Raw genomic sequence first — 15,079 nt, 5'->3', positions numbered from 1 at the left:
TCTCTTATAAAGAGACAATATTGTCACTACTCTGTCCCTGAGCTCCCAAGCAAACACACAGCTGCTCCCACACAGTCGGGGGAACCTGAGAAAATCTCTGTCAGTATAAAAATCAAACCATCGAACTGTAGAAATCCATAAACAACTAAAGGCAAAGCACAAGTGCTAATCAGCCACCCTCTGACACCAGAGGGAGGAAAAACAAAACCAATACATCTGTAATTAAAAGAAAGCAAGCACAGCACTGGAAGTACTGAAAGTCAGGAATTTTTGGCTCTGCCTCTGAGTTTTTCTGAGGCTTTGCTTGCTTTAAATTTTGTATCCAAACAGTGAGAAAACTCGCTAAGATCTATATCTCCTGAAGAGCTGCTGTGAGGATGGATCACCTCCTGTGGCAAGACATTTGAAAGAGGGACCTTACAAAATTGCATTTTGAAGGAAATGGTTTTAATATATCTTTTCATACACTCACAAATGTGTCCCAGCAGCACAGTAACACTGAATTGTAATGTACTGTACAGAGCAATCTAAAACACAGTTGCATTGTGTTGCTCACTCCACAAGCTGTGCATACATTTGGCATTGCAAGTCTAATTAAAGAAGGATATCTCTCACATAAACAAAAGTAAATACCATAAGGGCTGACAGCAGAAGTGGCTGTAACTGCACTCAAATGAATTTCCTGAGTTTTGTAAAGACTGAATTTCTCTAGTTTGATTCTTCACTGTTCTTTACCTCATTCCTGACTTTAAAATGGCCATTTCTAGAGGGACTCTCACTTTGTGCTACACAGCCTGGTCATGGGCAGCAAATTGCTGCTGACTTTATCCTTCTGTGAGACACCACCTAAATTCCAGCTGACGTTCCTCCACTGCTGTGTCTCCACTGCCACCTCCTGAACAGGAAGGAAAATTAACTTCCAGTTCTGCTTTCTTTTGAATGTCTGCAGAGGTGGTTTTGAAAGTGTTTTGTTCAGCACACAGAGCAGGAGCTGACACTGCTTTGCAATCTGTCTAGAGAGGCTACGTTCTATAAAATCCATTGTAAGGCTTTTACTTCGGAGGGAAATTATGTATGTTAGCTATGAAGGTGGTTCGACGTTTATGCACTGCTTTTCTTCTTCAAAGACGTCCAATTATTAACTTCTGATAGGTTTATTCCTCTTTCAACTGTCAGCTGAAAGCCTCTGACTGAAACCAGTAAATTTTTACAGCTTCCATTCATTCTGTTTTCACAATGCACAATAGTTATTTCTACCTTTTCTATTCCAGGCTGAAGATCCTTATTCCTAACAGGAGAGAACCAAAATTTTCCTGCTTCCAAAGGTAGTCAGTTCTGAGGGTCTCTTCTGCATTAATTTCCTTTTTTCCCATTAAACGTGATTTCCCAAAATTGTCCCTGAACCTGTTAGAGGCCCTGTCATCCACTTATAAGGGGAGAGGAAATTAGCAAAGGTACAACCCAGTAAAAACTTAGACGAGGCAGCAAGGCAGGAGAAGCAGACAGCGTGATCCTATCACATCCCATCTTCTCTGCCCTGCCAGGAATACCAGCCACCGGTTTGTCATCAGCCTTCCAGCAAGAAACTTTCCATTAAATCCACATGGTCTTCCTAGACACACCTCTTGGACTAAGAAATTAAAGAAAAATCGTAATTCTGTGGTACAGTTGGCTAATATCAGGTACATGGATATTTTCTGCCTCTTCACAGGTGCACGTTCACTCTCTGTAAATTTAATTTTATGCTGCTTTTTTCTGCTGCTTGCAGTCTGAGAGAATTCCTCAGACAGTATCAGTGGATGTTGGGAAAACTCTTAATGCTTGGCAGATATTACTAGTTTTTTATAAATAATAGCTAATCATTTAGGTGCTAAATGCGAAACAGTGAAGCAATGGGACCAAAGCCATATTTGGCATTAACAGATCTGGTATACAACATGAATTATGAGGTTAAAAATTTTTCAAAAATACAGGGGGCAACAAACAGGTGTCAATGATCTGTATCTTAGCTTCTCTTCTTAAAAAAAAAAAAAGGAAACACAAAAAACACACCCACAAACAAATAAACAATAACAACCAAAAAACCACAAGAAAAAGACCCAAGGAGAGAAACAGGATTTCCACTTTAGTGCAAACCAGGTTTAAATGGTTACCTTACTGTAGTTGGCAAATGAATTTAATGGAAAATTTTAAAACCACAAATGAAAAGGTATATTTAGAACAATTTACTAATGTTATTGGGGATTGATATTAAAAACACAGCAGCACTCATTAAATTATAAGTACGTTATACCTTAGCTATTCTGGATTTTGCTTCAGCTGCAAAACCTTGCTGTATTAGAGGCAACACTTACTAAAATTATTCTGGGAAAGAGTCACTAAGTTCAGAAATTTTTCAGTTTACCCATTAACCTTCAGAGATTGTGATTTTCCCCAGATAAAACCAGATCTGAAGCTTGCGTTTTAGTTCAACTTTTCCCTATTTTGAGGTTTGCTTTTCTTTACTTCGTAACAATCTCTTTGGGCCTATTAAATTCTGTCTGGCTGAGGGCAGGAGGAGCTGGTGGTCCCACCTTTCCCCGGTGCAGTCCAGCACTAACCCTGCAGTGAGTCAGGCCTGGGCCGCCGGGCTTCACCTCGGCCAGGACAGGACTCGGCTGGATCCGCCGTCCCACATGAAATAAATGGGCCTAGGAGACCTTGTGCTCCAATCAAATAGGCCTTTATTAAGAGATTTCAGCTTAAGGGGTAGGGGGCTCGGGGTTCGCGACGCCACCGCTGCTTGGGAACCCGGAAATCTTCTCGGGGAGCAGCGGCAGGAGTACCCGACGCGAGGGAGAGGATTACAAGGATCTGGGTTTCAAAATACAGGAAGATAAAACAGGTAAGTCATAACTTTTACATCAACTTATCAACTTTAACATTAAACCCGGGGACAGCTGGTCCAACTCCTGAGATGTATAGAAAACCGATAAGTGTGAGCTAGCATTGGTACAGTATTAAGAACAGTATTAAGTAACCACTTTAACAAACTCTATCCATGACAATACACGTGCTCCAGAGAGTGAGGAGCCGCCCAGCAATCCCTGCAATTGCACATGGTGACGTTGCGAGTTGCAGGCTCCCGCAGATAAAATATTTTATTGGGTTTTTACTGTTTTTACACAGGAACGGCTCGCGCAGAGAACTGTGAGCGTCAAGCCAGGCCTAACTGCAGAACCACCAAACTGCTTAGACACTGTGTTTGGCGAGTTCATTAGAAGGAATTAATTGGTGGTTGGGACTAATTGGTGATTTCTGCACTACTACACGCGTTTGATGAGGCAACAGAGGAGAGCAGGCCCGCAGATCTGGAGTTGCCTCTGAACTCGCCCTCCATGCTTGAACTACTCTATGAGGTTGGCTTACAAAGCCATGAATATTTGGGTAAAGTCGATGCCCAGCATGTGATGTGCAGTGGAGTGGGGTGGGGTGGGGTGAGGTGAGGTGGGGTGGGGTGGGGTAGCACACAATGGCACGAACAGCAGCCGCTCCCCTCAGAGCGGCCGCCATGGCGGCGGCACCGCCTCAGGGGCGCGGGGCGGGGCGTCTCCTAGGGGCTCCCGCCCTGCCGGCGTGTACGCTGTGCGTCTGACGTCACAGCGCACAGACGCCGCGAGAACGAGGGAGAAGAAGGAAGCAGCTTCTCCGCGCTCTCAGCCGCCATTTTGTCTGTGCGCGCAGGGCGGATACGGAGCTCGTTCCTTTCTGTTCCAGTTGTAAGTGGTGAGGGCGGCCCTTCTTCATTCTCTTTTCACCTTCGCTTTTTTCCTCTCTCCTTTCTATTTCCAGGGGAGACGAAGCAGCGGGGAAACGGAGGGGAGGAAGGGTGGGGTGGGGGAGCTGCTTGCGTTGTCTCCGCGGCGCGGGGCGCATCAACCACTGCTTGAGGAGGTGTTGGGGGGGTGGGGAGGATTCTCGGTACCGGAGCTCTGTCGGGGTCTCTGCGGAGGTGCGGAGGGCTGGGGCGGGCGGAGCTGGGCTCACCCGGCCTGGCCGTGCCTGGCGCCCGCCCAGGTGGCGGCGGGGACCGGCCCTTCCTCCCCCGGAGGCCTCCCGGGGGAGCGTGGCGTGGAAACGGGCTCGGTGCCCCTGGCTTGGGGTGGCGGGTGTCCCCTCCACGATCTGCGGTGTCGGACTTTGGCCATCCCAAAGGAATAAGCCTTTGACCTCCTCCGCCTGCCAAGATTTTGAGGAGAGGCATTTAGAAATTGCTGTGTAGGCAGCTTACGGCGCGGCTTTCGTGGCCCTTATGTGTATGGATCTGATCGAGGGGGGAATGGCTCCTGCCTGAGGAACCTTGTGGCGAAATGTGGGAGTGAAAACTGCCTGTGATATGGATTAGTTCCACATGCTACAGGAATGCATATGTTCGTGGCAGCTGTCAGTATTACATAAGTGAAGTTTTTCGGCGCATAAAATCAGATAGAGCACCGTAGTTAAAAAAATTTAAGGTGGCTTCTAGCGTAATAGGGACTCAGACCGATTCTGGCCATTTCCTCCTCATTTAAATTTACTTGGCTCCTTTAGGGACGGAATTTGTAATTTTTATCTTAGTTTCATTAATGCTATGTGCATTTGATTGTACTTAAGCAGCAGTTAATCTTCAACAAAGCATTTTCTCCTGTTTTCTTTGTCAAATATCCATCCTTCTTGCTCCCAAGCCCTGCTCTGCAGGACCATTTAATGGTGATTTTATTTAGCTAGTTGTTCATTACAGCGCCTTCTGCCAAGTAGGGAAAGGAAAAAAAATCCCAAGCAACCATAAGTAGAATTTCCAGTTCACCTCTAACTGAGAGTGTATGTGGAGCTCTGCACCTCAAGAGTAACTGAAACTTGAGTGTGCTTCAGAACCTGAGTTATGTAAGGGGAAAATAGAGGAAAATGGCTTTGGAGATGTGTAAGAAGAGAGGAAATTAAAGCACGGGAATGAAACACCAAGTTGGTTTTAATTTTTCAGGTGGTTTTGTTTGTCGTTTGCTACGCTAGTATTTTTGGTTTTTATTAGAATCTCACGAGTAAGATTTTTGTGAATAATGCCTCACCCAAAATGTGTACAAGGCACTTATTTTGCACAGTTTGTAAATATGATTTTGATTTTAAAAACATTGTTCTAGATGTCTGTCTTTTTTTTTTTTTTAATTACCACCCTCTCATGGATCTTCTGAAAGTATCAAAAACCCCTTTTTTTTCAGAATAGGCCTGTCATTTGCATGTTCTAGGAGTTTCCAATTTAATGCCTTCTCTTTGTATAGAGGCATTGTTCTCTGTAAATTTACACGGATTTGCAGAATTTACACATGATTTACAGTCATGATTTTTCTAGTCTATTGCTGTCATTGTCTCTACTGTTCTCACTGTCACTGCTTACTGCAGAAACTTTTTATTATCTTGTATAAATTTATTCTTTGGAATATACTGGAATAGATATAGAAGATTATTCTTATTTTCAGAAAGCTGCTGCAGATGAGCAAACAAATAATAGTTGGTTTTGTTACATTCTTTAATTTTACTGCTGTGTTTTACTTTGCCTTTTTTTTTTTTCCAGTTGTGCATGTACCTGTTTGAACAAAGAATTCCTGCACCTAACATCCAGCAAGAGAAGCTGGTGGGTTTTGTCTTTGTCGAATCAACTGAACTGTAGAACAGCCACAGTCCTGCATGCTAATAGGTGCAAAAGTTGTGACTTGGCTCCAGGTTCTTCAAAATTGTGTTAATCCATCAGAGTTCACAGTGGTTGTTGCTAAAAGTGACTGTCTCCTAGTGTTCTGTAAATAGTTTAGTGAGAGAAGTTTTTAGAATGCTTGTGCATTCTTGATTTTCATGTAGTAACTTTTAAATACAGTAGGAAGACCTAAATCCAGGTTTTCTTGTTAGAAGATGTTTGGAGAGGAAGGTTTCTTCCAATAGGAGGCTCTTTAAGGATACTATTGTGCTTAGTCACTTGAGAGTTTATTTAAAACAGTCTTTAATGACATGTTTGAAGCTATTAAATGAAGATGAGTTGGCCTATTTAATCTTGATTTGTGTTTCATAACAGCGTTGGGATGAGGGAGCTGTGTCTGCTCGCCAAAACGAAATAATGGGGGGAGGGAGCTGAGGAAAAATGGGTTTCTTTAGTTCTGTCATACTTGATCAAACTACCATTGTTGACTTGCACCTACATGTGTGTTAGTTGATTTTTAAAATTGTTATTACTATTATTATTATTATTGTGTTTTCCAGTGGGAGATGAGGCATTCAAAGCAATCTCATTGTCCTGAGTGGGATGACAGGAGGAGCTGGGATCAGAGGAAGCACAGTAGCAGCCGCAAGCGCAGAAAGAGGTCCCACAGCAGTGGCCAAGAGAGCAAGCACTATAAACCCACTCGCATTTCAGAAAGGTATAAACGCTGAACTGAGTAGTGCAAATGTTTCTTACCATGTTTAAAGTAAATGTGTTTTCAGGGTAGGAGTTTTTGAGTCCCCAGAGCTGTCAGTTCCTTATGGTTTGGCTTCCTTAAGGCAAGCTTGATAGATAGTTGTTAACACAACACCTGAACCATTAAATAGAAATTGTTGAATAAAGGCAAGTAAATGTTACTAGTTTGTGTCAGTTAAATATTGGTATTGCATACAATCAATATTAAATTTCAAGTGAAAAGGATGCATTTTAATTTAATGTGAACAAAAGGAGGAGAAGGTTTGTTTAATCATTTAATACAGTGGTAAGTATGAATTTCTCTTACTAATTTGGAAGTGATTTGTGTTTTCTCCCACACTGTTTTCACTGGAAAGATGTATTTTCCTGTTTTGTCTTGTTGTTTTTTTTTTTTTTTTCCCCTTGAAAAGACCCAATGGAATTCTTTTAAAAGCTCATACCCATGCTTATTAAAATGCTGGAAGGAGTAGGCGTACAGCAGTCAGGGAACTCTGTGCCTCAGCAGCTTTCTTAATGGTCTGTTTTCTGTGCAAATGATCCTTGTTCCAGATACTCGGAGGTTTTAATATTGGTTGCAGAGCACTTAGAATGATGCTACTTCTCTCAGTCTCTAGGTTTTATTTAACGCCTGGAGCTTTGAAAGCATAGAAGGGATGATCTCTGTGTTGAAGATGGTTTGTCATGTGACTTAAGCTTGTAATGAAGTTGCTCAGTATATTTTAGAAAGTGTTTCTCCTTTTTAAGTCTGAGTTTCTTACTCTGCAAACTGTGGTCAGATCATACATTGTTCATGTGGATGGCTGCCATGTATTTGAGACAGACGATGTTGTTAAATTCCTAATAAAGTAACATCAAAAGCTCCACTATTTCTGGGGAGGGAGTCCATTAAAAAACATTTGTGCTGTAAAGACAGATACTGTGTAACTCAGCTCAGGTCACTTATCTTGTTGGAACCTCAAGTTTTTGAAGTGGAGAACATTCACTTAAAATATATTTTCAGTCATTATTTGGACGATAGAGCCATAAATGAAAGAGACCATCATGACCGGAGATATGTTGAGGAATACAGAAATGACTTCTGTGAAGTGTATGACCACAGGCATTATCACAGAGACTATGAAAAGAGTCACCATCATCACTATAGCAAATCCTCTGGTCGGAGCAGGAAAAGTAGTCATAAAAGGAAGCATAAGAGACATCATTGCTCCAGTCACCAATCGCATTCGGTATGAGTAATTTTTAACTTTATTATTAATGAATTAGTGGTAATAGACTTCTTAAATGAGTGCTAGAGCTGCAATTCCTGATCCATGGTACTTTAAGAAATACATAATTGAAAAAGGATTTGTATTTATTCGAGTCTGTTTGTGGAGCATGTGAATATGTTGTTAGTTGAGATTCTTGGATCATTGTTGGGTGGGGGGTGGGATCATCAGTGCTAGTTGTACACTGGGAATGTAGGTGGTTGGTAGTCCAAAACACTGGGATTGATCTGAAAACTGTTTTCTTGAAATTGAAGACAGGCAGCTGTCCTCTTTTAAGTACAGTTGTCACTTAGCTTTGCAGCATAGTGAACTCTGTTTTTTCAGGTAGATTGTGAGGTGCTATCCACCCTATTGCTAAAAGTAATTGAGATGACATGCCTTTTTAACATGAATTGAAAGTATGAATGTGCATGTCTGGTAAAGGGAACAATTTTACACCTAGTTCCAGAAAGCTTTGATAAGTCCTGTGCCCAGCTAATGGCAGCTAATGTCTTATGAGATGGAATAAGTTTGCTGCTTGCCTTCTTTGAAGGTGTGCTCTCTGAATTTCTCATGATTGTCATGATGCCCACTGATGCATCTGCAGTTCCAGGTGTTTTATACCACTTTTCTGCAGTAGAACAGTAAGGTGTATTAGATCATATAATGCAAATTAAGGACTTCATAGTAATTTTTCTCCCCTCTCTAAACATGGGGAAGTAAAATTGTTTACATGAGTGGATGTTTTAAGAATAGAAACATTTCACCTGACTGACAGCTTAGGTATGTACATAAATACTGGTTTTTGCTATTTGCTAGCAAATAATTAGAAATAGCAGTGTTGCAGTCTTAATCTGTCTTCAATTAAGCCACTGTTTGAGAGACAAAATTGTGTTGTTTTTTTTTCTGTTGCTTGTATCACTTTAAGTATTTATCTGAAAATCTGTTCCTTGCCATGTTTTTCTTCTGTAACATAAACTGTGCCCTGTGAATTTCTGGGGACTGAATTTGAAATTGCTCCTGCCAACTGTTCGTGGCCTGGTGTGTAACTGAATGCCTGAATATCTCCCCGCTGAATGAATTGCGTATTCTGCCCTGAATTCACTCTGATATATTGATTGGCTGGACGATCTTGGTGCCGTTTCCAGAAGAGTCACCGAAGGAAAAGATCCAGGAGTGTAGAGGATGATGAGGAGGGTCACCTGATCTGTGAAAGTGGAGACGTTCTAAGAGCAAGATGTATAGAACATTTTTCAACACTTTTAAAAAACTTTTCAGAAAAAAATCTGTTTAGAATAGTATGTCAGAGGAGGGGGGCTAAAGAAATCTCATTGCTCTTTTTGTTCTGTTTTTTTTTGTGCTTTTTTGTTTTTTTGCATATCTTCTTTTCTGTAGAATTTAAATACCGTGTTCAAAATGTTCCAATTAGTAAATGAACTTGAGATTAGAACAAGAGATAGTTTTTTGGCTAACTGTTTTCATGACTCCTGTCCAATAAAATAATGCATTCTGATGCTGAAATTTAAAATAATTATGCTTTTGTAATGGCACATTTTAAAATCTACATTAATATGTTCATTCTCCTTTAAGTAGTTGTATAATTCTAACTTATCTTTGTTCTTTTTAGATGAAATTGTTGCGACTTTAGGAGAAGGAGCTTTTGGAAAAGTAGTGGAGTGCATAGATCATGATATGTAAGTGTTGGGTTATCTTTATCAGTGGATCTCATGATAAAAGATACTTAGATCAGAAATTAAAGCTCGAGGACATTTAAAGAGAAAGTTGCAACCCAAATGCCCTTTTTAATGATTGAGAACTCTGTTTTGTTTCATTTTTCTGTTTCTGTTAAGTACTGCTGCTGTAACTGGAGAATGTGAGAGCAGCTGAAGAGTGCAGAACTAGTTTGGGAGACTTAAAAGTGGTACAGTATACTGAGAAAGTAGTTTTGGTTCTTAGTGGAAGCAGTTTCTGGAAATTGGAAGCAGTTGCTTGGAATTGGTTGAGCTGTAAATTGCTATCCTCGGTTTTCATAATCAAAATTATCCTTTAAAGTTTTTTTGAATCAACAGTAACCTAGTATCCAGTACTTTTTTAATGGAATTATTGCTTCCATGTGGGGGGCATGTCTGGTGAAGAAGAAACTTAACTGTATTTCCATTCATTCTGTATGTTCTAACAGTTGTTAGAACTCAAACTATTTTAACTGTATGTTTGATATAGCAATTCTATGACATGGTTTTAGTACTTTTTCCTCTACCTTTGGTTTGTTCGTTCTGTCATTTCATAAGTGAAGTCTCTTCTGGAGTTTGAGGTCATGTTGTGAGGACAGAGAGTGTTCTGAAGCTGTTAGAATTGAAAGAGCTCTACAGAGACAAAAATTGTTGAAGAGCAAATGGTACAGAAGGAGCTGTGTCTGTGTTCCATTTAAGTTAACAGCCTTACAGTCTGAATGCATGCAGGCATTCAGTGCAGGGCAGTTTTCACTGGTATAAACTGCTCATAATCCATCTTCAGAAATTACTCAATTCCCCTGATTCCATAAGAGCACTGGAAAAGTGCCAGTACAAGTTGTGCAAGTTGGATGGGAAAAACCCATCAAATTTTTGTAGTATTTTTGTTCAAATGGGAACTTGGTTAATTTTTTTAATCATTCTGCTGGCAGATTCCCAATGTTTATTCAACTTCAGATGAGATAATAACACTGAAGTAATTAATAAATCATATACTATAAGTATTTGAAAAAAGAAAGATCAGGATTACTTTTTTTATATAAAAACTGTTCTGGTTGAGTGCAGCATGCTTAAATCAAATTCCCCTAATCCAACTCCATAATTCTCCATGACCTTTAATCTTCCTGTGTTTCTTTTATTAAAATCAAGCTGCTTTGGGGTTGTGTGTATTTAACAATAATTGATTCCGTTTGCTATGCTTTACTTTCTTTTCAAGGAGAGGAATGCATGTAGCAGTTAAAATAGTGAAAAATGTTGGTCGATACCGGGAAGCAGCCCGTTCAGAAATACAGGTGTTGGAACACTTGAACAACATGGATCCAAGCAGCAATTTGTAAGTATGAAATCGAGTAGTCAGCATACCAAGGATTTGAGGAACATGATTTATTCAATAGATTTGCATTTGTTTTCTTTTTTTTGTTTTCTCTTTTCAGCCGCTGTGTCCAGATGCTGGAGTGGTTTGATCACCATGGCCATGTCTGTATTGTTTTTGAGCTACTGGGGCTCAGTACTTATGACTTTATTAAGGAAAACAGCTTTCTGCCATTTCATATTAATGACATTAGAAACATGGCGTATCAAATTTGCCAGTCTATAAACTGTAAGTAAATTTCAATACTGCTTTCAAATATATGAGTGTGTTTTGGTTTCTCCTTTAGGAATTTAATGGGTAAATTATGGAATACTGTTCTCTTTTTCCTTGTAGTTCTACACCATAACAAACTAACTCACACAGATTTAAAGCCTGAAAATATCTTGTTTGTGGAGTCTGATTACATAGTGAAGTACAATGCCAAAATGGTAAGTTTTTTCTTTGTTTCTCCCAACTTGAATTGCACTATTTCTGTCTTCATTGAAACTTTTCTTAAAAAGAGATAACAAGTAACTGAAGTTAACTGAAGGTTAACAAAAGAGGAAAAGAACTCTTGTTACTGCAAATGGTCTTTACTCAGCTCTTTTGGGTATTAAGATTAAATCACTTTGTTACCTGCTCTTCTTTCTTGGAGCATTGAGCTGCACAGGAATTAAAGTACTTGGAGGAAGTGTTTTGTTACACATTTTATGCTAGCTGGTACTTTGAAGATAATGTGATAATGCCTTTTGCCTAAGCATGCTTTTAAAAAGTATTAACAGCATTTTGGTTTCTTGCAGAAACGAGATGAACGCACTTTGAAAAACACAGACATCAAAGTTGTTGATTTTGGAAGTGCGACTTTTGATGATGAGCATCATAGCACATTAGTGTCTACAAGACATTACAGAGCTCCTGAGGTTATTTTAGGTCAGTAAAGACTCTTAAACCTTCTGAAAGTTCATTTGGGTGTCTTTACTTCATAAACTGGAGTAGTTGTTCATGGTTCTGGTAATCAGTCATCTCTCAGGTGGTGGGGGTAAAATTATTGAGAGTAAACAGTAAAAGAAGTACTCTAAAACCAGGAACAAACAGCAGGGTTTGAGTAGGGCATGGGGTGTAAGTTGGGCATCAGTAAATGTGTGGAAAATGGGCATGTTCTTCGTGGATTACACATTTTGAGAATATACTAAAAAGTAAAACAAACTTTGCCTATTTTGCAGCATTGGGATGGTCTCAGCCGTGCGATGTGTGGAGTATTGGTTGTATTCTGATTGAGTATTACCTGGGATTTACAGTGTTTCAGGTGTGTATGTAAGCTTAAATGTGTTTCTTGCAGACTGCTGATTATAGTCTTTTACATGCACGTAACTATGTAAAAGGCAGAACCCCATGGGCTTTTAAGGATTATATAGATGAGACTGGAAAAGCAGTATCCATACAGGAAAATGTTACATCTTGGATATCTCATTCAGAGTATCTAAGGTGATCTTTTCTGGCATTTTGAGTGAAGACTGTTGTGTTACTTCTGGAATTAAGAGTAAACGCTTGTACAATACTTGGTTTATGAACTGTTGTTCAAGGGTCATCCTCACTGTGGAAAGTGTTATATAATCTACATTGCATAATCTGTTTTTAATAATTGAAAGTGGCAGAGTTTAAAGATGTTGTGACAGTGCTCTGGCAAAAACTTGTTTGCAGTTTGATTGTTGTTACCAAGTGGCTCAGAGGAGAAAAATGTGCTAAGTGCTTTCATTGCTTTTTCCACACAGACTCATGATAGTAAAGAACACCTGGCAATGATGGAAAGAATACTGGGGCCTCTGCCCACTCACATGATCAAGAAATCCAGGTATGTTCATTGTAGAAGTGATAAGTTGCCTAATATCTTCTCTTACAAGAGAAATTGCAAAGTTGCCGTTGTAAGCTATGAGTTGCTGCAGATCAGAGATTCATAGGCAACCTTAAGTAGTTGACTGCAATCCTCTTTTCTGATTTTAGTATGAACTATCAGCCTCTTGAACTGTAACTTGAGTATGAATATTTCTAAGTCTTTAAAGCTAAGTTTGGTATGGTCACCAGAACAGTATTAGACATAAATTTTTCTTTAAACTCTCAGAATGAAGAACATGTTGTCATCACAATAATTATTGGGAGGAAGAAGAGGGTCCTTGCTTGTTAATACAGCTGTCATCCTCTTCTACTGCCACTGCGTATCCCTCAGACATGTGCTTCAGTGATCTTTCTCTCCTCCTCAAAGATATCCATGCAGCAGGAGTTTCTCACTTCCATGGCAAGGAGAAGCAGGCAGCACAGGGTTCTCCCCTGACCCCTCTTATGTCCAAAATTTAGAGGCCAGGGATTTGATGGTCTGTTTTCTTTCTTACATAAGGTGCCCTCTTCCTAACTCATGTAGATAATTTTGTAATTTATGTTAGAGTAGAGTTCCAATAATTCTAGTTTGGGCAATGTATATTGCTTGTTACAGTTGTCCAGTTGATTATAGTACATTTTGAAAAACAGGAAAAAGCTTGCAAAGCATCCATTGCAATAGATTCAAGTAACACAAAAAAAAAAAAAGCTTCTGTTTTCTAATTATTGTGTCAGCAGTAATAAAAAAGAAGCAGATCTCTGTGAATAAATACACACTAAAAGAAATGTTAGCTCCCAAGTGCAGAGATACATGCAGGAACACTTAATGGTGTTTTAAAACTTCTTGGAAAAGCATCTGCTTGCTGGGTGCACTGACACCAACTTACTGTCATTTCCCTTGTCCTGCAGAAAACATTATTTCCACCATGACCAGTTGGACTGGGATGAGCACAGCTCTGCAGGCCGCTACGTCAGGAGACGCTGTAAGCCTCTGAAGGTAGGAGACAGCATTTTTATTGCTCTGCTAGACTGCAGTTGTGAAAGCTCTCTCTAAAATACCTCCTGCTTTTTTTTTTTCAGGAATTCATGCATTGCCAAGACACAGATCATCAAAGTCTGTTTGACCTTGTTCGCAGAATGCTGGAATATGACCCAGCCAAAAGAATTACTCTTGATGAAGCCTTGCAGCATCCTTTTTTTGATCCATTAAATAAATAAATTCAAAGATCTTCTATGCTTCTTCAAGGAGATTTCCTAGACTGTGTCAGTCAGTCAGCAGAGGTTGCATGAAACTTTTGTAAGCTTTAAATTATTTTGTACAGTTAAGTCTGTAAATAATTACATATGTTTTGTATAACTGTTATGTTTACCTTGTTGAGCAGTTGTAGTCTTATGGGTATCAAAGTGAAAAATAAAAGTAATTTTCATTTTTGAAAGCCTGCACCACTCTCATTTTACAGATGATGCTAGTGGACCCTCTGACTGTAGGTGAGGAGTCTGGGCTAGCTGAAGGAGTTCTAGAAGCATTCCCTAAAACTTCCTTTTGTTAGTCTTGAAGAAAAGACCCACCTAGTTAATGCTCTATGTAACAGTTTGATGGCATTTTGAAACATGCTTGGAAACAGTGTATATCCTAAGTAGGTGGCTTCTGTGGGTCACCTTTTCCCCAGATTTTCTGGTACATAGCATGCATTGCTCCCCAACCAGCTAATTAAGTCGTGGAAACTTGTCTGATGCTTTCAGTTTCAAGTATTCATAGCTAATCTTTTTAGTTAAGATCTGTAAAGTAACATTCCCTATTTCAATATTGTTTCTAGTCATTAAAGATGAACATTTCTGTGGTAAATTTTTAGAAAGACTGTACTGAGGCAGAGAAATATGGCGTGCCACAGAATTGTGGCATATTTGATGCCTTAAACAGCTGGAATAGAGGCTAGACAGAGTTAAGGGCAATAAAAGGATATTTATTGAAGGGCCTTCAAAGGCCACACCCTGGCAGTACCAGAGCCACAGCTTTGGCTCTGTCCAGATGGGATAAGCTCTTGCAGTAGTGAGATCATTCTGAAGTCTTCAATGTGTATTTCTGTGGAGCTTTATTTGTAGTTACTGGTGGCCTTGGGAACTGAGAAATGCTGGGATGGAGGTGGCCGGGTTCTCAGTTGTGGTTCCTGAACTCTGGTACTGGGTTGAGAAGAAAATGGTGCAACTTTCCAAGACCCATTGATGTGCTTTGATACTTTTGGGGTTTCCATGTCTATAAGTTGATGGTTTTTACTCCAACTCCTGTAATCCATCTGACACTGTATGGGTGGCTTGCTGAGCAGTAGGAAGGGAACCTTACATGGAAAAGTCATTCTGACTGTAATAAGCAAGTTTTGGCTATTTATTTTAATCTTGACTTTACTGCTCAAGCCTTTCTTCA

The 15,079-nt window shown here is 39.9% G+C and overlaps 1 protein-coding gene across 4 annotated transcripts; it reads left to right on the top strand.

Moving 5' to 3' along the window:
- Positions 1-3,650: 3,650 nt before the first annotated feature.
- CLK4 (CDC like kinase 4) lies at positions 3,651-14,093 on the top strand. Of its 4 annotated transcripts, none has more exons than XM_053956235.1 (14): positions 3,651-3,758; positions 5,588-5,647; positions 6,265-6,422; positions 7,461-7,686; positions 8,853-8,943; positions 9,332-9,398; positions 10,651-10,767; positions 10,868-11,034; positions 11,140-11,234; positions 11,586-11,715; positions 12,009-12,091; positions 12,558-12,637; positions 13,567-13,654; positions 13,738-14,093. In XM_053956235.1, exons 2-14 carry the CDS (start codon positions 5,594-5,596, stop codon positions 13,873-13,875), a joined length of 1,494 nt encoding a protein of 497 aa, XP_053812210.1. In that variant the 5' UTR covers positions 3,651-3,758; positions 5,588-5,593; the 3' UTR covers positions 13,876-14,093. The 4 variants fall into 4 exon arrangements, with proteins under 4 accessions (XP_053812210.1, XP_053812211.1, XP_053812209.1 ...); XM_053956236.1 differs by having other exon boundaries at positions 3,651-3,762; XM_053956234.1 differs by having other exon boundaries at positions 3,651-3,765.
- The last annotated feature ends 986 nt before the right edge of the window (positions 14,094-15,079 follow it).

The sequence above is a fragment of the Vidua chalybeata genome, chromosome 15 (genome assembly GCF_026979565.1).
Source record: "Vidua chalybeata isolate OUT-0048 chromosome 15, bVidCha1 merged haplotype, whole genome shotgun sequence".
NCBI lineage: Eukaryota > Metazoa > Chordata > Aves > Passeriformes > Viduidae > Vidua > Vidua chalybeata.
The sequence above is the reverse complement of the archived record's forward strand: the minus strand, read 5'-3'. Positions and strand labels throughout refer to the sequence as shown.